This window comes from Panthera tigris, chromosome B2 (genome assembly GCF_018350195.1).
Source record: "Panthera tigris isolate Pti1 chromosome B2, P.tigris_Pti1_mat1.1, whole genome shotgun sequence".
In the NCBI taxonomy this organism is placed as follows: Eukaryota; Metazoa; Chordata; class Mammalia; order Carnivora; family Felidae; genus Panthera; species Panthera tigris.
In genome coordinates, this window is record NC_056664.1 from 120,187,491 (window position 1) to 120,215,341 (window position 27,851).

The window sequence follows — 27,851 nt, forward strand, 5'->3', positions numbered from 1 at the left end:
AACAGAGCTCCGAAATTTGATTATTATACTTGACTTAATGTTTGAGTGTCTGAAAGGAGACTCTGGTCGGCACAAAAACTGACCAGAGCACTTTTGATTCTCTGGGAGTGACGGGGAGCATTATAGGACCCTCCTGATGGGATGAGGAGGGGCGGCCGAGGAGCAAACGCACTTGTCTTCTGCTTACAGCCTTTCAAGTCCAATCTGCCCTCATAAAGGAGCTACGAGTTCATACAAGGGGCGAAGCACGTCCCGAAACTTACTTCAAACGAGGCTCCTCAAATCTCACATGATAGGAACTAATACTATCCCTCTTCACAAGAGAAGAAACTCGGGCTGAAAGAGTTAATAATTTGCCAAGGTCACGGCGCTTACAAGTGGCACGGGTGCCACTGAGTCCTGGCGGTCAGTCTGTGAAACTCATGCTTTTTAATCACGGTGCTCTCTTGCTGGTGGCTCAATAAATATTTGTTAATGAATAAGTAAATGTGGAATCTAAACCTTTGATTCTGAAGAAAGAAGGACGCAGGAGCTGCCCCAGCCTGGGCTCACTGCTGGCTAAGTCACCTTGTGTTGGAAAGCCATCAGTCACATACAGCCCAGATGTACTGTCCTAGCCCAGTGGAGGTGGGGGTTGGGGGCGGGGAGAAGCTTGAAGCCAGGGAGGGGCCCCACTGCGGGCAACCACTGGGAGGGATCATGTGGGAACCAAGCTGTCAGCTGTGCCTCTAATTTAACAACTTGGCTCTCATGACAAGAGCAGGCTCTGGGCTGAAAACATCTGCTCATAGTAAATTTGTTGTTTCAAAGTAAGAAAAACAAATTGAATTATAGAAGAGAGCTGGAGAAACATTTTTTTTCTTGATTACCTTTTCCACGTGAATCCGTATCGAGTTACCTTTAGGGCATAGAAGATACTTTTAACAAAAGGAACACGATGATCATTGTTTTAATTAACAGGGAATTCAAAGTCAACATTTTGTACCCCTCCCCTCCGCTTCCTACCTGCAAAAAAAAAAAAACTTTATTGGGTTCTTGCAGATTAGACCCGAGGTAGGATCACTTTGCTCTTAATGAGACCAAAGCAGTGCTCGGGTAACCTCGTCTGGGGCTTTGTTAAGACTGGGGATCTGGCTCTGACAGTTGTGTGATTCTAGCAAAGTCTTTGTAATGACCTGCCCTTGGACAAATGCAAGATGAATTTATGTATATGCAATTTCTTTGGAGCTAAATAATCTACGCCATAGACCAATCCCCTCTGCCCCTTTCTGCCATGGTTTTTTGTCAAGGTAGAGCGGAGGATCTCTTATCACCTTTTGCTCTAGCAGCCCTAAGGAGGAGGTGGGGGATGGGTCACTCTTTCATTCTGTTTTCTGGAGGAGTTCGCACAAGTTTGCGTTATTTTTTTAAAAACTTTTTAAATGTTTCCTTTTTGAGAGGGAGAGACAGAGCATGAGCGAGGGAGGGGCAGAGAAAGGGAGACACAGAATCCGAAACAGGCTCCAGGCTCTGAGCTCTCTGCCCAGAGCCCCACGCGGGCTTGAACTTACAAACCGGGAGATCATGATCTGAGCCGAAGTCGAACGCTTAACCGGCTGCGCCACCCAGGCGCCCCTCACACAGGTTTTCTTGATCTACTTTCATCCCCACTTCGTCACCTCTGAAACTCCCTTCTTACCCTCCCCACTTTCATCATGACCTCCTCTTGGAATTATTTGGTGGGATTTTGCAAAATCATTGCTGGGGTCATCAGACCCATGCTGGCATCGGATGAAAATGAACTGATCTTTCTGTCGTAGAAAGTGGTAGAGCTTGTCAACAAGAAGATGGGACAGTTTCCTAAAGCCCTAGTTACAAGCACTCAATCTGAACTGTCAGAGGCTTCCTGAAAGGACCCACAGTCTACACTGAAAGCCTGGGTACTAGGTGTGCATTCAATTCAGCACCTGAGCCAGCTTCGCGGGCAGTTGAACCAGTCAGTGAGCAATGAACTGAATGTTGAGAGAGGGACTTCCCTTCGTCTCTGATAAGAGCTTGTCAGGCAAACCTTGCACCTGACGTTTCCAAAAATAACGCATCATTGTGGAAAGCTTCCACTTCTTTTTTGATCTAATAGAAAGAATTCAAGAATCGATACCTTGGCTTATCTAATACTGACAAACTGGGTGCTGTGGCAGTTGACAAGCATTTTGACAAGGATGGTTCAACCTCCCAATAAGAAGCCTGTTAAGTCAAAAATAAGGATTTTAATTGTTAAAATTATTGTTAAAATTGTTAACATTATTTTAACAATGAGTTCAGCACCCTAACATCACAGACTTCCAAATTCAGAAAGTGAAATAAAGTTCTGAAGATGGTCCTTGCAGCAAGGGAAAACTTCCTGAAAGGATAAGAATCTTTCCACGGCAGCCTCAGGAGCAAGATGATGAAAAGCCTCCACGTTCCCTGGGAAGGGGCCACGAATACCCAAAGCGGAAAGAATGGAGAAGCTCTGTGTCAGTTCACAAGGAAGGAGCGCGGAGATGTAAAATGTCACGTGGGGATTTACTATGTTGATATTGGTAATGGCAAGTAGAAGTCTTCTGAAATCACCAACGTTGCGTTCTCATGAGATGGCCTCATCGCTCTCCCAGGGAAAATTGAGCTATTGTCACATGGCACCGTGAGGAAGTGCTGGCTCTCTCTGGGAGTCCTTGTTCTCTCCTTCCCTGATGACAGAGCCAGAGGGGATGCTTTGTGCCCACCGCATAGCGAACTCTTCTACAATGAGTGCCACCGCTACAGTTTAGCAGACCCTGAAACAGTCCTCCTTGATTTCTGTTATTCCACCTTTAACCCTGACGTTCCAGGACTACCTTGGCAATTCGTGCCTCCATAAATGTCAGTCTGCACATGCCTTTTTTTTTAATATTTATTTTTTTAGTTTTTTTATGTTTATTTTTGAAAGAGAGAGAGAGACAGAGTGTGAGTGTGTGTGTATGGGGGAGGGGTGGGTGCAGAGAGAGAGAGGGAGACACAGAATCTGAAGCAGACTCCAGGCTCTGAGCTGTCAGCGCAGAGCTTGACGCGGGGCTTGAACCCACGAGCTGTGAGATCACAACCTGAGCTGAAGTCGGCCACTTAACCAACTGAGCCACCCAGGCGCCCCAATGTTTATTTATTTTTGAGAGAGAGTGAGAGAGACAGAGCACGAACAGGGGAGAGGCAGAGAGAGAGAGAGAGAGAGAGAGAGAGAGAGAGAATGTGAGGCAGGCTCCAGGCTCTGAACTGTCAGTACAGAGCCCAATGCAGGGCTCGAACTCATGGACCACGAGTGCGCAACCTGAGCCAAAGTCGGATGCTTAACTGACTGAGCCACCCAGGTGACCCTCTGCACAGGTCTTCAAGGCCTTCTTTTGTGGCCGCGAGGATAGAGGAGATTTTGGACTTGCCAGGACACAATTTGTCCACAAATATTGGAACTTGTATTTCACATGCTACTGAATCACCACGGCTGCCCGTCAGAACGCGGCTGATCCGGGTGAGATCTGCAGACAGTGTTGACGGCTGGACACAGTGTCAAAAAATATGTTGACGTGTCCCCATGTGCCATGGAGGACAAGGGCTTGCATTGGTAGGGGCCATCAGTGGAGATGACCCAGCCCACCCAAAGGTAAACTGCCTGCTTATCTCCACCCCCTCCATATGAGCCACCAAGGCTATCACGGCTCTCCAGGCACACCTTCCATTTGGCTCGAGCTTTTCCTGAACCTCCTGGCATGCTAGCTCCAGGTTTGAAAAGCTCGTGGAGGTCTTAAACTCTTACCAGAGAATTCCTAGCAACTTTGGAGGAAGTTCTACACTCAAGGTGCAGAATTTTCAACAACCTGACTTGCTGAGAAATCAGTGTTCCACACTTGGCAGAAGTAAAGCTAAATCCCATGACTTTTATTGCCTATGCACACAGCGCAGGGCAGACCTAGCTCTCTGTCTGCCAACAGGTCCTTTAAATATGAATGTGAGAGGGAAATAGGCCCATTTCCTCCCAACCAGATGTTCAAATCCTGGCTTCGGAAGTTCCCTAAATAGGAAAAGTGTGCTCTTTAAAAGTACCCTGCACTGTAGAGCACCATTTCCAACATCAGTGATGACACAATAGCTTTCGCTTATTTTTATTTTTATTCTTATATTCTCCTTTCTCTCAGTCTCTCTGAGTTTTGCTCATGCCTGGCCTCTTCTCAAATATTTTATTCAAGAATACTATTTTGTATTACTTAAACCAAGAAAAAGCAACAAAAGAAAGTCTCAATGTTCCCTAATCTTTCTATCTTCATGATCTCTAGTCAACACCAACTGATTGTTTGAAAATATTGTAGGGGAAATTGGAATAAATCGAATAACCCTCCGTTTAAAAAATGCCAGAATTGATCATGGAACTCCTTTGTGAGCAGGAACCAGTTGGAAATAAGAAAAAGTTATTGGCAGTGGTCTTCAAACTTTCTTCTTGTGTAACCTTTAAAATAATTTGAAAAACTAAGTACTTTCTTTCTTTATAAGCCAGCATCAAACTCCCTTTCACCATAAATTTAACTGATAGCAAAGAATGCAACTTCTATGGTATTATACACTCTAATATAAAATAGAACACTTATCATTCTATGAAATACTATACCTATCTGATATTCATCATCATCCATTTAAAAAATACAGGAATGAGGTACTTAACATCAATTTTATAGTTTTTTCACCTTGAACTTGGTATTTTATCCTTTTGTAATGCATTTTTAAACTTGAAAGTCTTTTGATCACTCCATCATAATTCTCTGAAAAAAAATTACCTTAAATTGAAATTTTACGGATTTTTAAATTTCCCCTAAGAGATTTTGGTATTTTTTCCCTCAGGTATTAACACAATAATTAATACAAAATGGATGAAAATTATAGAAATACATTACAAATCTTTAGAAATAACTATCAGATATGAAAAGTGAAATGTATTGAAAAAAAAACTCTTAATTGACTGGGGAGTTTTTTCTTTATCATGTATGTGTGGGTGAATGTCACTTCTAGAACAATACGGTACATTTCTACTCTTTAGATGAAATTCATTGTTCTCAAGAATAATGAGAAAAGATGGGGAGTTGAAGAAATTTTATAACAGCAGTATCACTCAGTTCTTTGCATTAACAAAACAAGTTATTTGTAATGATATATCAGCTCATAACTTGGTTAGATCATTCTTTAATTTTGTTGAAAGTAAATTATTGGAAATATCTAGGTTTATGAAAAGATGATTATCTAGTCATTCTCATTTTTCCATACCATACCTACAGCAATATTTCCTTTTTTTGAATTCAGTATATGAAATTTATTGTCAAATTGGTTTTCATACAACACCCAGTGCTCATCCCAAAAGGTGCCCTCCTCAATACAGCAATATTTCCAATTATTTTTTAGATTAGTGCTCCTGAGGTTTTTATAATTTGGGACATGTGTCATAATAAAAAGGTTTCCTGATGGGTAATGGGTGTGCTTTAACAACAGTTATTACAATGGAGATGAGGAAGAAGAAAATTTAGGGAACAGATTTTCCCTAAAGAATCAAGAAATTTATTTTCTTTGATGTACCATTGAAGGAGTACTCTGGAAAATGAACCTCTAGGAGTACGACTATCCCAATTTTCGGACCACTGAACTAGGATTCAAAACGAAAAATAAAAAAAGGAGTTACGAGAAATTAGTCTTTTCTTGTCTAAACTATAATTTGAATGTCATGCTTCAGAGCTAATACATTATGCGGCGCTTTTTTGATGATTGCTTTGGGCTTAATCAGAAAGGTATTCTGGTTTTTAAATGTTGCAAATATTCCTCGGAAAAATTCTTAACATCGTGCTCCGGAAAACATAAAGTAGCAAAGGAATGCTTGGGTTGATCAGGACAGTATTAAAACCTTAGTCTGTTTCTTTAACATCTTAACTGTGTGATATTCACAGGCTTCAAGGGCACAGGACTACGCTGTGGTGCCGACTGAGAGGGAAGTTCAGCACTTGTTTTATGGGAACAGTTGCCCATGGTAACGGAACTGATGGTGTCATTTCATTAAGTGTTGAGTTATGCTCACGCTACAAAAATGCAATTTTTACACTGCTGCTGTTAGGTACTGGTTTCCTGCTTCATGTAACTCCAAAGAGGAAAATAGGACTTCACTGGGCAAGGGCACATATTTCTTTCAGCACAGAGCCCGAGGCAGGGCTCGAACTCACGGACCGTGAGGTGGTGACCTGAGCCGAAGTCGGACGCTTAACCGACCGAGCCACCCAGGCACCCCAAGGGCACGTATTTCTTTAAGCCTTTCCTCTTTCGCTCAGATGCAAACTTAGTATAAAACTATTCAGGCACCATTTTTTAATTTACTTTGCATTATTTTAGTGATTCACATCAGAGCACCAAATAAATCATCATTTTCATCAATCAACATGGTCTTTAACTTCATTAATTGGAAAAAAGGAAGAGTACGGGTGGGAATATTGGTGATAACTGAAGCCTAAGATCTAAAAGAAAAAAAATTTGGAAAGATCTTAAACTTACGCACTTAACACTTACACTTAACACAGACTAATGTGTGACTATGATTGTTTAGTGGCTACAGTTGATAATAAGATCCACACGTTTGTAGCATAATAATTTGGGGGACACCTCGTGGCTCAGTGAAGCATCTGACTTCAGCTCAGATCATGAGCTCACGGTTTGAGAGTTTGAGCCCCGCATCAGGCTCTGTGCTGACAGCTCAGAGCCTGGGACCTGCTTCGGATTCTGTGTCTCCCTCTTTCTCTGCCCCTCCCCCACTCACACTCTGTCTCTCTCTCTCTCTCTCTCTCTCTCTCTCTCTCAAATGTAAACATTAAAAAAATTAAATAAATAAAATAAAGCATAATAATGTATGCAGTATGCCTTTTCTCTAAAGGTATGTAACTATCCTATAAGAATTGTAGGGGAAAAAAGATGATCACTAAAACTGCCTTGAACAGTCATGATTCTGAATATTAAAGCCCTAGAGCCTAGGAGGCAATATGAAGAATACTGAAATCTTTTTTGAAACATTCAATGTACTCTGGTCTGTATGCTTCTGTGTTCTAAACCCAATATATCTTAGAGTGAAGCAGCTTCCAAATTAGAACCTGCTGTTTCACATCCCGGAACTATCAAAATCTTTAGCTATGCAAACATCACATGAACAATTGCTTTTTGAAGAACTAGAGTTATTTGGGTATAAAATCTAAATTTGAATGTTATGGCAGAGGAGTCTTATGCTTCCTACTGCTAACCCATCCTCCAAAAAGCTGGCTAGACTCCGTAAAACTAAACCACACAAAAAGTTAGACTCTACAGTTTTTGCAACTTAAAAAAATTCTGGTTTCTTATTGAAAACATAAAATCAGCTTTTGGGGGTTACTTGACTTGAGAGACAATTCTCTGTGGCTCTCTCACAGTTCTGCATATCTTCTGAGCAAAAGCGCTGACTGTCTTTGGTCTGGGCTGTCTTCCTAAGGATTTTTGTATAACAAACAGCCTTGGAAGACAGAGATAGGGTCTCCTCCGGAGCAAAGGTTTGTTTACAATCCAATAAATTAAAGATAATGTCTTCCATGGAAGAAATCAGGCTGGCTTACTGTCTATTATAAAAGATTTGGGTTCTCTAGGCTTGGGGCTCCTCTTTTCAAAAATAACCCATAATATGTGCAGGGATTATCTCGTTCTCTTTGTGGTTAGCTTGTTTTCTGTTGTTAGCTTGCAAGTGGGCTAAAATATCAGCCAGTTTACAGTTCTTGAGAGTTTGATTACTTGTGGCAATGGTATGATTTTTCTACAAAGATCTTTTATTACTAACTGTGGACTGCCCATTTACATCTGATGGATTCAATGGGATTGTTAAGCCTGAGATAATCCATTGAAATATTTCTGTAAACTCTAATATTAATTAAAAAGCAAAAACAAGTCTCAAATGCCAGGTTCAGATTTTCACATATTTCTCTTAGGAAAACTGTGAAGGAATTGACTCAAATCTTTTCTGTAGAGTCAAGTTTAAATACACCTAATTACTAAACCAAGGTATGGAACATTATTCCATGACATTGCTAATCTTAATCTTTGTTTTCAAAGGAAGGACTGGGTCTTGTATTTGGGGAAAACAATAGAAATCTGGAGATGAATATTTTGTATAACGCTACAACTTTTTAATGGCCTTAATTTTAGGAAATTTAAAATGTAAAACTTCTTAGGTCATCAAATATTGGAGATGGCCTTGCATCCTGAATTGAGTAGCTGTATTCAGGTATAATTTTTGGCGAAAGGTACACAGGTTCCATACACCATACATGCATCTCTAATTCCCTATACACTGACTCATATACCAGAGGAGATCAGGATGTATCAACCCCAAACTAGACAGAGAGCTCCGCTTTAGTCCCAGAAGCTGAGAGAGTTCCAGAAACACTTTTTTGACTCCTACAACACATATTTATTGCACCCCTGCTGTGGGCCAGGCCCTAGGTTAGGCTGGAGGAAACAACAATGAACAAGATAGAGGTTGTGTACACATAGGACACATAGTCTGAATTAGTTGCACCAACGTAGAAGAGTGGACAGGTGGGTGTTTCTCAGCCTACCTCACACCTTTCACCAAAGCTTCAGGACCTTCTCTAAGCCATGTCTGGTTTCCTAGGAAGCTCTCTTGACTGCAGGTAATCCAGAATTAAAAGATATTTTAAGGCCCAAATCTATTCATTTTAGTCTTGACCCAAGTGGGATAGTGTATAGAAGGGAGGTGATGAGGACCATGGCATCATAATTCAACATAGGGCCGTGAGGTACTTCCCATGTGTCCTGACATGGCTTGAACAAAACGCCTGCTGCGGTCAGTGGTGGCATTATCAGAACTATTCACGTCTTGTCTGACATTTATTAGCATAATAACTGGCTGTATTGAGTCCACACGGGACATCAGGCACTGAACTAGGAATGCTTGATATAGATTGCCTCACTTAACCCCACGGATTACACTGTGAGGCAGACAGTATTGTCCCATTTTCTAGATAAGGAAATTGAAACCTCGAGAGATGAACTGACTTGCCCAAAGTTCCATACCCTGGACCTGAGATTCGAGGCCAGGCAGTCAGATGTCAAAGCCTGGTCCGAATTCAAATACCCCGTGGTACAGCCTCAACAGGCTTTCTTGCTGTTCTGCTAAATCTTCAGTCAAGCTCATGTCCCCTCAAGGCCCCTTGACCTGCCATCACCCCTGATTCAAACTCCCTGCCCCCAGATTTTCACACCACTTTCTTCATACGAGCATTGGCCCAAGGTCACCACACCAGACCTTTCGACCTCCTCCACACAGGCTGTTCCATTTATCCTTTCCATTATTTCTTTACTACTCTCACCTAAAGCTAGATGTGAGCATTTCTCTCCTCTTGACACTGTATCACGCATGTAGTCATTTTCTTGCTTATTGCCTGTCCCCATCACTGGGCTCACGAGGGCACATCGTGGGCCTCGCTCACCCACCCCGAATCGCCACACCACTGAGCCCCGTATGTCATGGGTGAGCAATACACATATGCCGCATAAGCGAGTGAACTGATGACCGCCCCCCCCAATCGCTGCTTCCTCCCTCTCCCTCCTCCTCTGGGTCCCCGCAAGTCGCTTTCTTGCTGGCACTTCTGCCTATTTAGTAGAAGGGCTCTGGGAGGCGCTTTGGTGGCACCTGTCACTCAGCCTGCAGTGTAAGGTTGTGCTTGAATGGGTGAATACAAAGGTAGTTAAAAGATAACAGCCACAGTCTCATTACCGAACTTAGCATGTGACGTCGGACAAATTCCTTCCATCTGCTTTCATGAATAGAGACTAGTCACGAGATGGAAGAAGTTAATTCATTAATTTATGAACATAGGAAGGTTTGGATTTTAAAAAGCCCTAATTATTGTGAAAAGAACAGCCACACACATTTTTCTGTGTTACGGTGGCCACTTTAAGGAGGGCTGGGTTTCTACACAAATGTCACCTCAAACGAACTCGTGAGCTAATAATTCCACGCCTCGGGTTTGGGCTCATCTGTGCTTTACTTTTGAACGTGAGTCAAAGAGAAATCTTCCTGTGGGTCTATGTCCTCACGGTGTAAGGAACCTCTGGTTCAACCCTGAAGTTGGAACCATGATGGACAAATATTCTGTAATTAGAAGGAGCTAAGTGACGATCAGGACCACCCGAGAAGCACAGGAGAGGGTAAGATTCCGATTTTGAACGTATTTTAAAGTGAAAAACGAGGTATGGAAAGTAGAATGTTAAATAAATGTTTCTAATAGCAGCAGTGGCGTCTATATCCTGATTTCTTTTGATGGAAGAGTTTTTGGATGAGTAACAGAAAAATGGAAGGCAGAGACTTTAGGCCATGAGCCCTTCAGCAAGCGGATTAAGACTACGGATTCCTTCCCTGAATAGTATATTAGACGCATAAAATAAAATACATAAGATTACTTGGTACCGACCAAATTCATGCCCCCTTCTGAATTCAAATTCTAGGCCAAGCTTTATGATGTTACACGGAGGGAAACAGAGGACCAGAAAATAAAATGATGTAGGGCATGTACTTTAACCTAAAAATAGAAACACTTTTTTTTTGGCTGAAGAAACTATGTTGTGATCTAATACAATTAAGGAATGTTGTTCTAAGCCAATCCAGATTTAAGAAGACTTAATAAAAACAGTTTAATCTTGCTTTCAATTTTACTTTAGAAAAGCAGCTAACTCCCTTTATACACAAAGGATTTGCATCTATTACAAGCAATAAACTCTTTAAATGAAATACCTGGGCAATAATCACATCAGATTAGTAAGTTTTATTATGCATTCAAGATCTGGTATGAAAACCTTGCTCCTAATAAAAATCTTTAAACTCCAACTGGCTTGCAAGGTTTATACTAATGATCTAGAATACAATTTTGGTGACCAAGTTGGGATTCCTAGGTTATGTTTTCTTTAAAAAGAAAAAAACTACAACATAATATACAGACATAAATGACTGACTCTTGGCAAGAAAAAAAAAGACAGTTACCAGATCCCTTCTGAAAACTCTAGAAGAATCAATAACCCAAACCACGTGTATGAAATAACCATTGGTTCTCACCAGAGGGGAAGATTTGGGATTCTGCCTCAGACTGCGTGCCCCCACAGATTCATGAGTGAATACCCAATCTTTAGGCTTCTTTCTTTCTTTCTTTCTTTTTTAAATAATGTTTAGTTTTGAGAGACAGAGAGAGACAGAGCATGAGTGGGGAAGGAGCAGAGAGAGAGGGAGACACAGAATCCGAAGCAGGCTCCAGGCTCTGAGCTGTCAGCACAGAGCCCTGTGGGGGCTCCAACTCACGAACCGCGAGATCATGACCTGAGCCGAAGTCCGACTGAGCCACCCAGGCACCCCTAAGCTTATTTATTTCTTTTACTCAACATGTACTTATATGGCACTCTGAGTGCCAGTCTTTAAGGACTTTATTATGAGCCGATTTAATCTTAACAAGGCTATGATTTAATTATTAATCATATCCATATTTACAAGTGATAAAAAATGAGGCACAGAGAAGTTAACTAACTTCCTCAAGGTTGCACAGCTAGCAGAGTGGAGATTCACCTCCATGCAGCACCCTACTCCAAAATCCACACTTTTCCTTTTCTTAGTAATTGAACCCATATCTTGTTACCTACATGTCACCCAGCTCAGTCCTTGGAACTGCAATTATAAGCTGGGGAAACCATGAGACAAAGGGTCATTTCTTCTCCCACACCCAAACCTCCTTCAACCATGAGATTCTCTACCTCCTTAGCAGAAAGAACTCTCTTCTCTTTCTAGCAGCAAAAGGTAGAGATGTCCAAGAAAAATTGGGGGGACTTTTAGATACTCTGAGTCTGAAATTCCCCAATAATGCTTCACGACTTGACAAAGAAAAGCCCTAAGTGCCTCCCACTACCTCTTTTCAAGGCCTCCTAACTTCCCTATATTGTATCTGACGGGCCAAACCAGAAAGAGATTTTTGGAAATATTCCCAAGTGATGGATTGTTCCGCAAAGAGCCTCGCGATGGTGGCTAGCAGGGATAGCTCACACGGTGCCTCGCCTGCCCTGGAAGGCTTGACACACGTAAAAACCACACTTCGAGACCTTTCTTATATTTGTATCTCATTTTAAAACTCCTTTTCCCCAACTCCTCCTCTTAGAAACACACATGCCTTCCTTCATGGTTTTCAAACAGACTTATGTAGTGCTCACTTAAAGGAGGAGAAGGAAAAAAACAACATGAGATGTCATTTCTTTCCCCAAAGGCCTTATTCTAATAACGATGTTTGCTTAATAAGCCAAAACAAACATAACGAAGCAACACACTTCATCATTAAGGCCTCAGTGGTGTTATCACACATGTGACTTCCACTTACACCAGACTCAACAGCATCCCAAACAGTCGCACGTGCTTCAACTCACTTGGCACTCACTCTACCCTGTGAGATCGAGCAAGGGTCATTATGCACAATTCATAGATTAGAATCGGCTTCAGAGAAGATACATGGCTTTAAGATCCCACGGCCAGTAGGTAGAAAAGCTGGAATCAGAAGAACCCAGCTTTTCTGATTTTACATTCAGGCTCTTCCGTGGCCCCGGACCAGACCGCTCTACACTAGAAATACTTCGTAGTTCATACAAACAAAGACCTCTAAGAAACCGAGTGAATTCCTAAAGGAGACGAGACTTATACTGAGCTCTAAAGATAGGCGGGATCTGGGAAGAGGGGAGGGGGGAGGAAAAGGAACCATAACAAGGGCATGTGTCTCTCGACCGGGGTGTGGAGCCGTGGAGACACAGCAGCGCCGAGAGGTAAAGCGTGACCTCACTACACGGGGGCAGGGCTGCCCCTCCCTTTGCCGTCCATTCGGAGTCTACACGTGCTTCTGTATGAGTGGTGGCACCGGAGCACAAGGCCACTGGCTACAAAATGGAGCTGGGAAGATGATGGAGGGCCTTGGAAATCATACCATCTTTCCCTGAGAGGTGGGGAAGGGAGTACTAGAAAGAGGACGGATGAGGCTCCAGATGCCTGGCGATCTGGTCCCACGTCTGTGTGCTCTCAATCTCATGGACTTCTTTCTTTTCTACAAAAGGAATACGTTGGACTAGGGAATGTCTAATCTTCGTTTCATCTTGAAAGGCATTGGACTTCTCCGATGTGGTAGAAAGCAGGAAACCATGGGAGATTTGTGAGCTGTGGTGATACGAGGAACAAGGTATTTAAGGGGGCCCCTATGTTGGACGGGAGGGCATGGGAAGGATCTGCAATGTAAGAGAATTACGGGAAGCGTCTGCCGGGAATCAAAGAGCGAGCTCCTAAGGGGTCGACTACGATGGCAGAAACGGGAAGGAAAAGCTCAACACAGGAGGCATTTGTGAGCGGGAATGCGAGAGCGTTGGGTCATTGACTGGATTGGGAAAAGGCATCAGAGCATCAGACTGAATGACAGACAGCATGGAAAAGAAAGGGCCGTTCCCCCTGGTCTCAGGGAGAAAAGAATTCAGCGCTGAGCTTCTTGCATTGGGCTTACAGTGAAGCATCAAAGTGGAAAAATCCCGTACTCATTAGGAAAAAAAGGAGCTCGAAGCCCTGTGACACGATAGAACTAGAGATAAGTGAGAGTCATCAGCTGCCGGGAGATAATGAACATTCCTGAGAAAATAGATGTGGAGGCTTTTATAATGCATTAGCAAAAGAGTCTTTTTTGTTTGTTTTATAGCTAAAGAAACGAAAGCCAAGAGACATTAATTTAATGATCTCACCTCTTTTTTAGAAGTAGATGGAATGGAAGCTAGTCATACATGTTAACAACTTAAGAAATATCTATCACAGGAATAAGAGAAACAATATCTAACAGAAATAAATATCTATCACGGCATTTGAAGACAGCATTCAGGGCTCTTGACCTTCTGGAATGTTTTTGGCCACATTCACATCTATTCTTTCTTAGTCCGGAGTTCATTACTATGGCGGTTTTGTACTGCGTCCATTGAGCTGAGCTGGAACTATGTTTCCCAGAGTTCCCTCCCCTGGGTAGTTCTGGTGAGGGTTGGCCAGAAGAGAAATTTGCACGAGGCTTGGAAGGCCAAAGTGACACATCAGAGCCTCTGCTGGGTCCTAGACGTCACTAGGGCTGTGACCGGCTGCCTTTCCCTGCTGGTCGTGAGGACTAGCCAATGGCACCCAGTCTCCTCCTCTGGCCTCTCCTGCTGCTGTCAGGGCTCTACGGAGAAGGACACCCGCTTTTCTGCGGGTGGCCAGCATCACCAGAGTCGATGTGGTGGGAGACAGACGTGGGCTCCAGTTTCTTCTCGCGGATTCCAGTTTGTCGTGGCTTTGAGGCCATCCTTTCTTCCCTGGGGCCCTGTGTGAGGGGCAACCCTTGTGACAAGTTCCTTGTCCCCTATCACTTACAGTGGTCCTGCTTCCCCGACAGAGCTGCTCACAATCCTCCTTACCCAGGCCTTCCTATGCCCCGCCTCCCTCTAATTGACTGTACTTTGTGTCTTCCACTGATTCCCAAGGGCCCATTAGCCATCAGAAAAGGGTGATGAAATTTTAAAACGCATCTTTAAAGAGTCAGCATGATGGACAGAGAACCAAGAAGGAAGTACTAGCTACAAGGAGGTTTGGGGGACACCATCTAGGGGCTTCTGGTACCTGACCGTGGAGGCCTCCACAGCACCCAGAACTGCCCAGTCACTAAGCGAGAGAGAAAGAAACTCCTATCTTGTTGAATTCACTGTTATTTCAGTCTTTGTTAGGGCCGGGCTTGAAATCTAACCAAACAACCAGCAAACATTATCTTCGTCAACTTCAGTCATTCAAGTAAGTACACATCAGAAACTTCTGTGTTCTTATCATTACCCTCCCTCTCTCTTATCCTGCAGCTCAGCCTGATAAATGTACATGCTCACTTACCCAGCAGAGCTTCCGAAAAAGAGGGACTGTCTCTATCTTGCATAAAATGCAGAGTGGTGCACTTAACAGCCTCATGTGATGGGCAATGACACACAATTTCCATTCATTCTTGCCTCTACAGCGTCCTCATGGAGGACGGAACTAAAAGTAATTAACATTTATTTTCGAGACCAACAGAGGCCTGCTTATTCTTGCCTGGGACAAGGATTAACACTGAATTTCAGAAGATGAGTCTTTTCAATTATTTGAGCAAGTCACTTCGTTGGCCTCTGTGAGACCCAGTACCGTCATTTGTAAAATTTGGTGGCCATTCTTTCTTCACAGGCTTGTCCTGAAGGTAAAACGAAATACTTCAAAGTATGTAAAACCTTCCTAGCACAGTATTTGACCTAATAGGTGTCAAAACGTATGAGTTGGATCTACAGCCTAAATTATATTTTGAAAGAATGAGTAGAGAACACGATTTCAAGAATCCTAAAGGGTAAATAACAAACAGCTCCCAATAATTTCTTCCAAAATCAAACGGAGTTTGCTGAAAAGGGGAATTCTTGCTCTAATACAATAATGTATCAAATGGGAAGCTAGTGACGGAGAATTTGCTGCGTGTTTTCAAAGTTACCCCAAAACTAAAGACAGAAAGGAAGTAGGAGCTCATACCATGAGTATGTGGGTTCTGGTGGTTTATGATCAATGTCTGATATAATATGTACCATATCATCACCTCTGTTCACCTGAAAGTTTCTCTGACTTAAAGCAAGAAAAGCATCCTTTTCTTTTTGCTCACCTTTCCTTAGATTCTTAGTTGATTCTTGATATTGTAAAAGACTGGATCAAGAAAATTGATGTAAAGAAGATTTTTAGTTATATGATGAACGTATAGGAAAAAAAGATGCTGGTAAAGGAAATCAACGAGACAATACCACCTGAAGTTTATCACATGAGCAAAACTTATTGTACTCCTTCATATGGAAAAGTTCACAAAGGAGCTTGAGTTGTTCCTTGGTACGAGACAACACTTACATGTTGCCCTTCTGGTGGACTTCAAGGAGCTTCTGAGAATAAAAGCGTAAGGTGCTCTCTCGAATTTCATTAGCTTTATGCATCAGAGTAACCACGTAAGTATTGTCTGCACCGCACGCACGTTTGTGTTCCCCATAAAATTCATATGTTGAGATCCTAATTCCCAATGGGATAGCATTTGCAGGTAGGGACTTTAGGAGGTAACTGGGTCATCAGGGTGGAGCCATGAGAAAGCTAGCTAGCTCTCTCTTGTCTGTCTCTGTTTCTGTCTCTCTCTCTGTCCCTCTGCCATGTGAGGGCACACTACGAAGGTAATGGCCAATCACAAATCAGGAGGGGGGCTCTCACCAACAACCAAGCCTGCCAGCACCTTGATCTTGGACTTGCCAGCCGCCAGACGATGAGAAATAAATGTTTGTTGTCTAAGCCATCCGGTCTTTGGTCTTTTGTTATAGCAACCCGAACTAACTAAGATAAGTGTCCCACAGATACACACCCAAGACGCCTGATTCCTGAAATAATAGTCGAAACCTGTTTTCAGGAAACTGTTCATTAATAATATTTGCCATTGCTAAGTCTTAACAAGGAGGGCCCGGGTTCAGAAACAAGTCAGAGAGGTCAGAGGCTGATGGTGTTGTAGAATTGACTCGTATCTGCCCATGCACAGTCCCTTAGAAGGAAATCCATCCATTCACAGCGCCAGATGAAGGGCCAGCTCTGGTCGTCCATGGTTGGGACCATGTGGCCTAGAGGTGTCCTGCACAACCACTTATGACTGCGTCGCAAAGGACAGAGTCCATCAGATTCCTTCTCTTTCTCTGGAATTTGAAAGAATCAATATCTAGAGACTGATCTCGGTTAGATGTGGGAGTAGGCTTCAAAGTGAGGAAAGAGAGCAGCTGTAGAGGCCATATAAGTCATGTGTAAATGCAGATATTAATTAACTGAGATTAAGGAGGCCAAATCTGCTGGTTGCTGACCAGAAAGAAGCAGACACAGGAAATATAGTTCAGTTAATTCAAGTATCATCTCCTTGAAGACAGGGACAGTGTCTGTCTTGTTCATTACGATTTCCTCAACATCTAGCATAGTTGTTTGCTATTAAAAAATTAGTCACTTGCTACACATCACCTGAATGAATAGTTAATGACCTAACAGTAGATCACCAGAGCAAAAGCCCTAAAGTGACTTTCTTTCTAGGAACATTGTCAGGTCCTGGAACCAGAAACCTAAATTTGTCCATGAGATTCCCTCTCCTTCAACATGACCAATGTCTTCTCATGTTCTTAAGCCCCAATGTTTCCTTTTATCTGAGCAACTCTGCTGGGTCCCTGATCCTTGTAAACAACAACAGAAAAACTTTGTGGGAGAGAGGAAGGAAGAAAGGAAGAGGGAAAGAGGGAAAGAATGGGGGAGACGGAGAGCTGTAAGAGTTGACTTATACTTCCCTAAAGAGAGGTTTGGATTTTGTGTGTGAGGCTAAAAGACAAGGAACTGCTACCAACAACCTGTTCTAGAAAACCGTAGAGAGTTTGCTCAAGAGAGGTGTTTGAACTTTGTCATTGGACTAGACCAGCTATATAAAATTAAACAACCGTGTAGCTATCTCCCTGTAAATTGTTTATATTGTATTGAATGGGAGTAACTTGACTCCCATTCTCCTGCTTAATGAGTAAAGTGCTCAGGGAGGTTACTCTGGTGATAAAACATACAGTACTTACAGGAATAATCCACCCTCCTTCCCAACTCATCGTTCCCTGTTCTTCATTACTACTGAATGCATCCACCAGTGTGTCTTTGAGAAAATCTAAAAGCTTGATTTTTTTCTTCCATTCACGAAGATACTCAGGAATGATATGGGAGAAAATGTTATTCCAGTAAACTGCTTTCATAAAACACACATTTCTTGCACAATACTCATCTTTTGAGGTCTGGTTTATCCCCAATCAATTGCTGCTAAATTATCCTCCTGCGACAGATAATGGAAAACTAATCCTTCTGTTGAATACCAGCCCTGCACATCTCACAAGAGAGGTATGAGCCAAGCATACTTTCCACATGAGTAGAAATGTCAGGTGGCCAGTATTATCCCCATCTTACGTCTAGTAGGTTCATGTGCAAGGTACCATAGCCCTAAGACGTTCTGATGGCCAAAGGCAACAAGTTAGCATTCATAAGGGCAAAGAGGGAAGGAATAAAAAATGGGATACTTACTTGGTCCTAGACCAATGGAAAAAGCAGCAACATAAACAAGCAAGCTGGCTAAGGAAAGCCATTTCAAGAAAGCTGGGACATCCGCGGGATCTGTGACTATCTGGTATTGAGCTTGGCTCAGTCCAGTATTTGGCAAGTGTGTCACTCCTTTCTTATCCACGTCATTTCTCATGGGCATTAGGGAGCTTTGGCTGCGGGCAGTGAGCTCCTTATAGAGCTCTCTAAGAGTGTCATCACCGGCTGACAGGTTTCCGGGCCCATAGAACACAGACTCATCCAATGATTGGTTGACAGGGCTATGGCTTCTGCAGATATTGGTGAAGTTCATGGGGATGTTGAGATTCACGATGCCCATGGTCATCAATGAAGCTGCCATCACAGAGGAGCCGATACAAAGGAAGGTTTTGCTCCCAACGTGGTCTACAAGAAGAGTGGCGGGGATGGTGCTGATGACCTTGACGACCCCGACCCCAGTGGAGGCGAGGCTCGCTGCCTCATTGCTTTGGAAGCCAACGGACTTCAAAACAGTTGACGCATAGAATAATATGTTTGGCTGACCAGTGACTTGCACAAAAAATACCAATGTTAGGCCTATCATTATCCGGGTCCTCATGTTGTCCTTTGATCGAAACAGATCCCAGAGACTATACTGATATTCATCTTTCAGGGAAGATTTGATCCCAGTGAGTTCCTCAGTTGTATCTGAGATGGCTCTCAACCTTCTGAGAACCTTGCTAGCAGCTTCCTCGTGTCCTTTCATCACCAGAAACCGGGGACTTGGAGGCAGAAAATACATTGCAATTGCCTGCAAAATTCCCAAGGGAATGACAAGGCCAAACATGTACTTCCAGCCATGGGAAACATTGGCAAACGCATAATTTGAGATGTAGGCAAAAAGTATGCCGATGACAATCATCAGCTCGTTCAGTGACACAAGCAGGCCTCTTCTGTGTTGGGGAGCAATCTCTGCTATGTAAACACATGTGGCAATTGAAGAGAGTGAAATGGAAACCCCTAGAGCAACGCGTCCCGCTATGAGGACCGTGTAAGATGAACTGAGTATCAACACCAGGCTTCCGAGTCCAAGTAGGCAGGATGACAAGATGATGGCAGCCCTTCGTCCATATCTGTCAATCAGGACCCCTCCAGTGAGAGAGGCGAGCAAGGCCCCCATGAGGAGGGAGCTCACAACCATCTCCTGCTCGTGGCAGGTTAGGGCTAATAAGGCTTTTATCTGCAGAAGGGCTCCAGAGATGAGCCCAAGTTCATAACCCACCAGGAGGCCACTGACAGCAGCAGTGACGGACGACAGGAGAGTAAACATGCCGCAACCTACAGGCAGAGAGGAGAGACAGAGAGGTCAGTTCTGCACCACTAGTTTAAACATTTTATGTCTGAATGGAGACTCAAGCTTGTGTGCGTAAGCTTTTCGGAGCACTGAGTATACACACACACACATTAATATAGGAAAGTAATATATTAACAAAAATGATTAGATATAAATGGAAATATCCTTTTTCTTTCATTTTTGGAGGAGAGGGGTGAGGACATTTAGGAAGTCATTTCCTTCTATTTGTGGTGCCACTGTTGTTTTTCAGTGACCAGCAGACAGCTACGCAAGATAAGCAGATGATAGATGATAAAGACTGAACAAACAAGAGCAACCCCATTGGGTTCCTGCTTTGGTGTTGGATCAGAAATTCAGCCAGCCCAGTTCCTCGGGCCCCATGGCAGGCTTTTCTCTAAAGGCAAACCTCCAAGGCAGAGTAGAAAGGGTAGAAACCTCCAGAAGCGCTAAAGGCTTCCCCTTGTGTAACCTGGGGAAAAATGAACCACAACCTCCAGGAAACCTGCCCTCATTTCTCCTTGGTCACATCTGGCTACAGTTGGCTCTTGCTGAAATATGAGGGTAGTGTGTGTGTGTGTGTGTGTGTGTGTGTGCGCGCGCGTGCGCGCCCACGCGCACGTATGCCTTAACAAAGTTAAGGTTGTATCAGAAAGAAGGAAGAAGGAAATGGATGCAGGGGAGGGAACCAACAATATCCATTCCTTGCTGTGAGTACGGAGGAAGGGGAATAGGACTTGGGGGAAGAAGGACAAAAGGGACTTCGTCTTGTTTTGTTATTTTAATGTTAACAACTGAGGAAAAATAGCAAAATGTTAACAGGCATTAATTTTCAGAAGTAGGTAGGAGGGTGTTTATTATATGTGTATATCTGTAGTTTGTCAAAACGGGAACAAAACGAAACAAAAAGTAACCGAGGGCAGCGCAGGGAAGAGCACTGCAGGCACAGGAAACAGTAGTTTGCAACTGAAAGGCATGACACAGGAAAGCAAATTCTGGAACTGCTGGGCAGCTAGTACATCATATGTGGGGTGCAACCCCAGCTTGGAGAAGTAAATAGGATCCAGTAAATCGGGGTAGACACAGAGGGCACACTTCAAACAGAGCCCTGCAAGCCACAGTGACACCTTTTATTTATTTTTTAAATACTTATTTGGGGGGAGAACGTAAGCAGGGGAGGGGCAGATAGAGGGGGACAGAGGATCTGAAATGGACTCTGTGCTGACAGGCTGACAGCAACGAGCCTGATGTGGGGCTCGAACTCACAAACTGCAAGATCATGACCTGAATCGAAGTCGGACACTCAACTGACTGAGCCACCCAGGTGTCCCACAGTGACACAGTAGAAGTATTGTTTTCCAAGAATAATGGGGCCAATGCACACCGAATAGCATGGGGGGACTGACACCAAGTTTCTTGCTGCTGGGTGCAGACTAGTTCTTCCAGAAGCAAGACTGGTAACAGAGAAAAGTGTGTTGCCTTAGAGTTGACAAGAGATGATAGTAGCTTGGATGTTCAGAGTAGACCTGGAGACACGTAGACAGATTCAAGAGTTAATTTGGAGGTAGGGTGCCTGGGTGGTTCAGTTGGTTGAGCATCCAATCCGTAATTTTGGCTCAGGTCATGATCCCAGGGTCATGGGATCAAGACCTGCATCGGGCTCTGCACTGAGTGTGGAGCCTGCTTAAGATTCTCTCTCTCTCTCTCTCTCTCTCTCTCTCTCTCTCTTTTTCTTCCTCTCTGTCCCCTTCCCCAGCTCACAAGTGCTCTCTCTCTCTCTAAAATTAAAAATTAAAAAAAAAGAGTGAATTTGGAAGTTATTACTTCCAACTACACTTGCTTGTGAATTGGGAGTTAGAAGGAGAAGAGGTGGGCCAGAGCCCAAGATGGCTTCCTGGTTTGACCTGTTGGTTGAGTGATTTTATAATGTTCAATACCCTGTGGACAAATATGTACGTGGGATTCAGCGGCATTTATTTGGGATTTAAAAGCAGGGGAATGAATGAAATCAGGTAGGGAGGTGAAGAGAAGAGCTGAAGAAGGAGGAGTAGTCCTGGGACCTGGGGAATGCCAACATCTAGAAGACAGACAACAGCAAAGGAGTTGGAGAAGGAACAGAACTGAGATGTGTACAGAATAGACTAGAAATGTGCATAGGCACACAATTATCACAGGCTGAGCAAGGGCTATTTAAGTCTGTCATTGTGGCGGGGGCGGGGGCGGTTAAAAATGATGTTCACTCTAGGAAGTGAAGCAGGTCAAATAAAGTTGGTCTGAGTCTCTTCCCACCAGAAATACCCAAGGTATTTTACATCTCCAGGATCCTGGGACATAGGTGACTTCAAAAAATAAATCTAAAAAGGATTGAACATTTAGATGGAGGAGCAAATAAAAATGCAAGAACCCACAATAAAATAAAAGTAATTCAAGAGCATAGTGAACATAAACCATTAAAGTGAAATTAAATTAGCAATTTATCCAGCTAAGTAAAAAACAAATATTTAGCACCAGTACATGGAAGATATTTCTGTAGGTAGTGGGAAGTACACACACACACACACACACACACACACACACACACACAGAGAGAGAGACACAGAGAGAGAGAGGGAAATAAGGACAACCAGATGTAGTTATATAGTTGCCCCCAAGAAACCCAAAATTCTGGTGATATCTCTATTATCTATTATTTATTATGCAGTGTTTTAGTTTTTACGTGCAAAATGGCTTTAAAGTAGTCTCTCATAGTGGCTCCTGGGTGACTCAGTTGGTTAAGCATCTGACTCTCAATTTCAGCTTAGTTCATGATCTCATGGTTCGTGAGTTCCAGCCCCACATCGGGCTCTCCTCCTCCTCCTCCTCTGTCTCTGCTCCTGCCCCACTTTTTCCCTTTCTCTCAAAATAAATAAACCAACAACAACAACAACAAAAAAGGTACTCTCTTATAAGATCATTCATGTGCTAAATTTCCACATATTTCCCCCCCATGTGATCTTGAAATCCTCAGCAACATATTTCTCTATGACAAGGAGAATCGGGTCAAATTCTCACATTTTGATAAGAATATTGTATTACTTCGTATCTCTATCTCCCACTGTTCATTTTATCTATTATTTTTTAAGTTTCTTATTTTATTTATTTTTGAGGTGGGGGAGGGACACACAGAGAGAGAGAATCTCCAGCAAATTCCACACTGTCAGCATGAAGCCCAGTGTAGGGCTTGAACCCACCAACTGTGAGATCACAACCTAAGCCAAAATAAAGAGCCAGATGCTTGACTGACTGAGCCACCCAGGCCCCCCAATTTTATCTACTTTTGACATATTGATTAGCTTTTATATGTTTTGGCAATTGGCCTCTGCTATTCATATAAAAAAAATAAACGACATTGAAGAATGAAACACTTGTAAGGCAGATTGAGGGAGGCACCCCAGGAGTGGATTTAGAGTGACACAGGGCAGCAATAAGGGGATACTGAGTCAGGGGCATGGCAGAATAGATGCTGCAACTGCTTGAGTGGCAGAAGATTGCCCTTGCCACTTCGCCCTCTCCTTCCCCTCTTGTTTCCCCCCTTTGTTAGCTGGGAGATAGTGTTTTCCTACCAAAAGAAAGACTTCTTGAGGTACCAGATTCCCTTCCTTTGATGCTCTATCATGTTACTTCAGACAGAGTCTGAGGTGGGCAAGTCACAAAGGCTGCTCCTTATACTGTGGGGGAAATGCTCCTGACGGAAGAGAGATGCAGCTTCTTCGTCCACTTTCTGGACTTAGCTTCATATGCTGATTCTTTTAGTCAGCGTTCACGGGACACGGACAAATTGGGATGTGTGCAAAGGGTCTGGAAACCATCCCAGTTTGTCAAGGTCCCTCTAGATACCCAGCAGCTAGCACTAAGTATAATTCCTCAGAGTTACAATAACTTTATTTCCATACGAATTACTAAAAAGTCTTTTTACAAAATTACAAGTGTAAAAGTTTTTTTAAATTAATTAATTAATTTATTTATTTATTTGAGAGAGAGACAGAGCATGAGCAGTGGAGGGGTAGAGCGAGAGGGAGACACAGAATCTGAAGGGAGCCCCAGGCTCTGAGCTGTCAGCACAGAGCCCAACATGGGACTGGAACTAGTGAACCACGAGATCATGACCTGAGCTGGAGTTGGACGCTCAACCAACTGGGCCACCCAGGCGCCCTGAGTTTAAAAATTTTTTTATATATCACAACATTATCTATCTATCTATCTATCTATCTATCTATATCTATCTTTCTGTCTGTCTATCTAGGGAGTTGGCCTTTAAAATCTTAAAGGGTGCAGAGGACATTCTATGACCCTATTCCCACACAGGGGGCATACCAACAGGGGTGATATATCACAGAATTAAGCTAAGGGCTTAACTGTGTGTATTTCATTTGAGGGGCCTGTCCTCCCTGAGATATGCTTTAAGGGATCCTGATCAAAACAAATTTCACTCATCTTGGTGCTGCTCCTTGTTACTGCTGAAGTTCCCTTACAGTCTCCAGCTGCCCATTTGGGATTTTGAATTCCAATGAGCCCGTGGAAGGTTAGTCCCTAATCACCCTAGATTGTAGCCCTGTGACACCTCAGGACTTCCACGACAGGACATTTTCCTGGTGCTAATCTACCATAAAAAAAAAAACAGTGAAGAGACATAAAAAGTGGACTTTTTTTTTTTTTGATGATGATGATAAAAGCAAGACATTATTCTACGGATGCCAGAAGGTAGAAATAACTTTTTCAAGAAATCTGGCCATGAACAGGAGGAAAGAGTGCGTCGCAGGCAGGTGGGGTCTGCCTAAACACAGATGAGAGAGTTTGGGCAGCTCGCTGGACCCAGAAGCAGCAGCCGGTCCTGAAGGAGAGGGCAGGATGAGGAATTCTGATGAATGCCTTTTCAAAGAACACCCAGCCCTGAAGTCAAACACCCTGCACTTCACGTTCATGGTGACGTTTAGCATTTCCATCCCATTTGCTCACGGCCTTGCTCAATGGGGGCCTTTCCTTAACATTCAAGGAAATGGCCCCAAAGGGGCCACAGGGAACTCCCAGCCTTTCGTGGACATCACAGAAATGGCAACTACGTGCAGAGTCACACCTGGGACCCGCAGTGCCGCTGGGTCATGCCTACTTCTCTGCCTTGCTGCTTCGCTAGGTCCAGCAGCGTCCCTGTTGAAGCCACGACGCCTGTGCTACAAGGTAAGGAAGTAAAAGCATTTGCGGAAGATGCCATCACAGCCACGGGGCCTCACGTACGTGCACTGAGACCCACACGGAGGGCACAAAGGGCAGGAGCCTCCCCAGGCGAGGCGAGGCCACAATAGCTGCATTGTCCGCCGCTTGTCGTGACTCACATGAAACCACGCTGTCACTGGCTCGCACACGACACAATTTTCCATAATATTTGCGTTTCTGCCTGCTCTCTGCTTTCCTCTCTTACCCCATATGTCTGTTCCAGCCTGGGTACATAATGGGCGCACCATGAACACTTGTCGGCTCACTAAATCCTACAACAGACGGCAAAACGTGCACACACAGGTTCCTCTGGCAGGCAGCCAGGGAATTGGACGGCGTGCCCCAGTGCGAATGCCTCTGAGATTTCAAAGACCCTCTACTTCACGTTTTGCTTGGGGAAAAGCTTGCAGTGGCCCCCAAATGGCCTTGCAGATGTGGTCTCCCCTTTCTCCACTCCTCCTCCCTGAATATCTTCCATCCCAACTCATCTTTCAAGAGTCATCCCAAGCGCCACCTCCCCCAGGAAGGCCACCCTGCTCGGCCTTATTTTGCGAGCTTCACCCCTCACCCCCCCTGGGCTCCTGCCGCCCAAAGAATGTGTTTCTAGTGCACCTGTCATCGTTCAAGGTGCTCACTTATTTACCCATTTGTCTCCACCTGTTGAACCGAACGTCTAAGAACTCTACTTTCCTTATGTCTGTATTCTCATCTGTGGTCTCTGGCGCAAGGTAAATACTCAGTAAATGTTTGCTGAGTGGTGGAATAAATGAACGAAGGATAAGAGCCTTCCAGAACACTGATCCTCGGTCCTCACCTCCCCAAGGTTTTGTCGGCAGACTAAGATTAAGGCACAGTATTATGGAATGGTTAGCATTTACAACTTCATATTTACATAAATGCTTAGCATTTGAACAGCCTAGCATTAGCATTTCTATAAAGCTTTCAGCCCTATTTTTAGCCTGTTAATATAGCACCACCGGAGACACCGTAAACCGTTTCGTTATCACTCATATATTTATTCTTTATGAAACGTGCGCCCCGTGTTCTCTGGCTGTTCAGACTCACTGTTTAGCAGCACCCGTCAGGGACTCGGGTTTTCAGCCCCCACAACAGTCTCCAGACACCGGTTCCTCCCAGCCCATCCGGACTACTTGCTGTTTCTGGAAAATGCCATGCACTTTCCCAGACTTGTGCTTCTCTTCCAGCTGTTCCCCCTCAGGGTATGTCTCTCCCCTAACTTCAGAGTCTAGGGGAAACCTGAGTCATCTCTGAAGATACAGTTTGAATATTGCCTTCTCTGCAAAACCTTTCCAGACGCCCTCTGGTTAGCATTAATCTCTCTCCTCTCTCTTGCCTTTCTGTCCATGACCTGACAGCACCCTGGATCATATTTAGTTGCGCCCGTCTCCTGCCTTAGATTGGGAGCGCCTTGAGAGTAGGACTGTCGCCGTCAAGGGACAAAACTCATCAAGGGACCCACACAGGGCCTGCCAGGAGAGCTCAGTACAGACTCCTGGTTGTCACGTGGGGGAAGGGCGCTGGCCCAGAGAGCTCCCCCAGGCCCAGAGGGTATGGCCCCTGGAGAGTTGAGGTGTGCTGCTTCCACCAGCTGCCAAAGGTCCCGGATGCTGCCTCTGGGCCCTAGACCACGTGTGGGGCCCCTGGTGGTGGTAAATACTGGGCACTAGCCTGCATCTAGTCCCCCTCCCTGCCTCCCAATCCCCCTTAGCATACGATGAAACTCAGCCCAACCGAAAATTTGGCCTCCCTCTCTACCTGCTGTTGTTTGGCCTTTCGAAAACAAAAACCGATAGAAACTTTGCTTTCTTTTTCATTTTTCAAATCTCAGGTTTGATTTAGTAGTACGTATACAGCCACACTTTCCGGAAACCAGGCTTCTCCAAATTCCCTGGGCTAGGGAGGTACCCAGAGGGGACGCTGCTTACAGTGGCTTATTAGCCCTTCCCTTCATCTTGCCCTATTATTAACTCTCTTTTTCTGCCTGATTATTCACAGGACTTCCATTCTTTTCTTTCTTTCCTTTTCGCTTTTTTGCCTTTCCGTCCTTCCTTCCCTCCTTCACTGTGAGACTTTCGCTGGGATAAGTCTGGCTACTTGTCTCTTCCACACTTTTCTGCTTCTACTTGGGTTCTTCTACTCAGGAAAGATTTCTTCTAGTATTTTGGGTTTCCCCCTATTTGTTTAGTAATAATTATTTATGTGTTACTTATACATATTCATCTCATTTCCCGCCTGTATCTTTTTTTTTTTTTTAATGTTTATTTGTTTTTGACAGAAAGAGAGCACGGAAAGGCGAAGGGCAGAGAGGGAGACCAAAGCACTGAGAGCAGAGACCCCTTCGTGGGGATCGAACTTACAAACCATGAGATCATGACCTGAGCCGAAGTCGGATGCTTAACAGACTGAGCCACCCAGGCGTCCCCACTCTCTGTCTTCGTGTCCTGCTTATGTGCACCTAGAATAGCCTCTCCTACGTCGCAGATCTCAGAATATAGTTCTGCTCCGGCAGCGTTAATGTCCTCACGCTCATGACAGGTTCACACAGGCCTGTCCTGTCTGCACCTGTCCTCAGCTCTGTCTTCACCTAGATTTGTTCTCGTCGTCGGGCGTTGTCCTAATCTCTTTTTTCAGAGTCTACTCTTACAAAATGTATAGAGAACAGAAAACAGATGCTTTCCAAAAATGTATGTATGTTTCCTATAAAAAGAAATCTTAAAATGCATCCTTCGCCTTTGTATTTAGAACATACTTGCCAGTGGCCAGATTTGTTGCTTTCTCTGTATCCAGCCCCCAGATCAGTTATGATATTTTTGACTGTAGGAAACCAAAACCTAAAAAACAAGGCTTTAAAACATTGTGGCATTCGCTGTTTAATTGGTGAGAAGACCGAGTTGAGTTTGGTGTCTCCAAGGATTCATACTCTATTCGTCCTTCTGTTCCTGCCTCCTCAGAGGGTTGGCTTTTGCCCCTGGTTTGTCACCATAGGTGCAA

General features: G+C 43.9%; 1 protein-coding gene across 1 annotated transcript in view; it reads right to left on the reverse strand.

Annotated features, from left to right (window-relative positions):
- SLC2A12 (solute carrier family 2 member 12) overlaps positions 1 to 27,851 on the reverse strand; it is a 58,312-nt gene that overhangs the window by 19,113 nt on the left and 11,348 nt on the right. Inside the window, exon 2 of the mRNA XM_042987178.1 lies at positions 18,245 to 19,576. Within this exon, the coding sequence (XP_042843112.1) occupies positions 18,245 to 19,576 (1,332 nt within the window). The remainder of the gene's footprint in view (positions 1 to 18,244; positions 19,577 to 27,851) is intronic.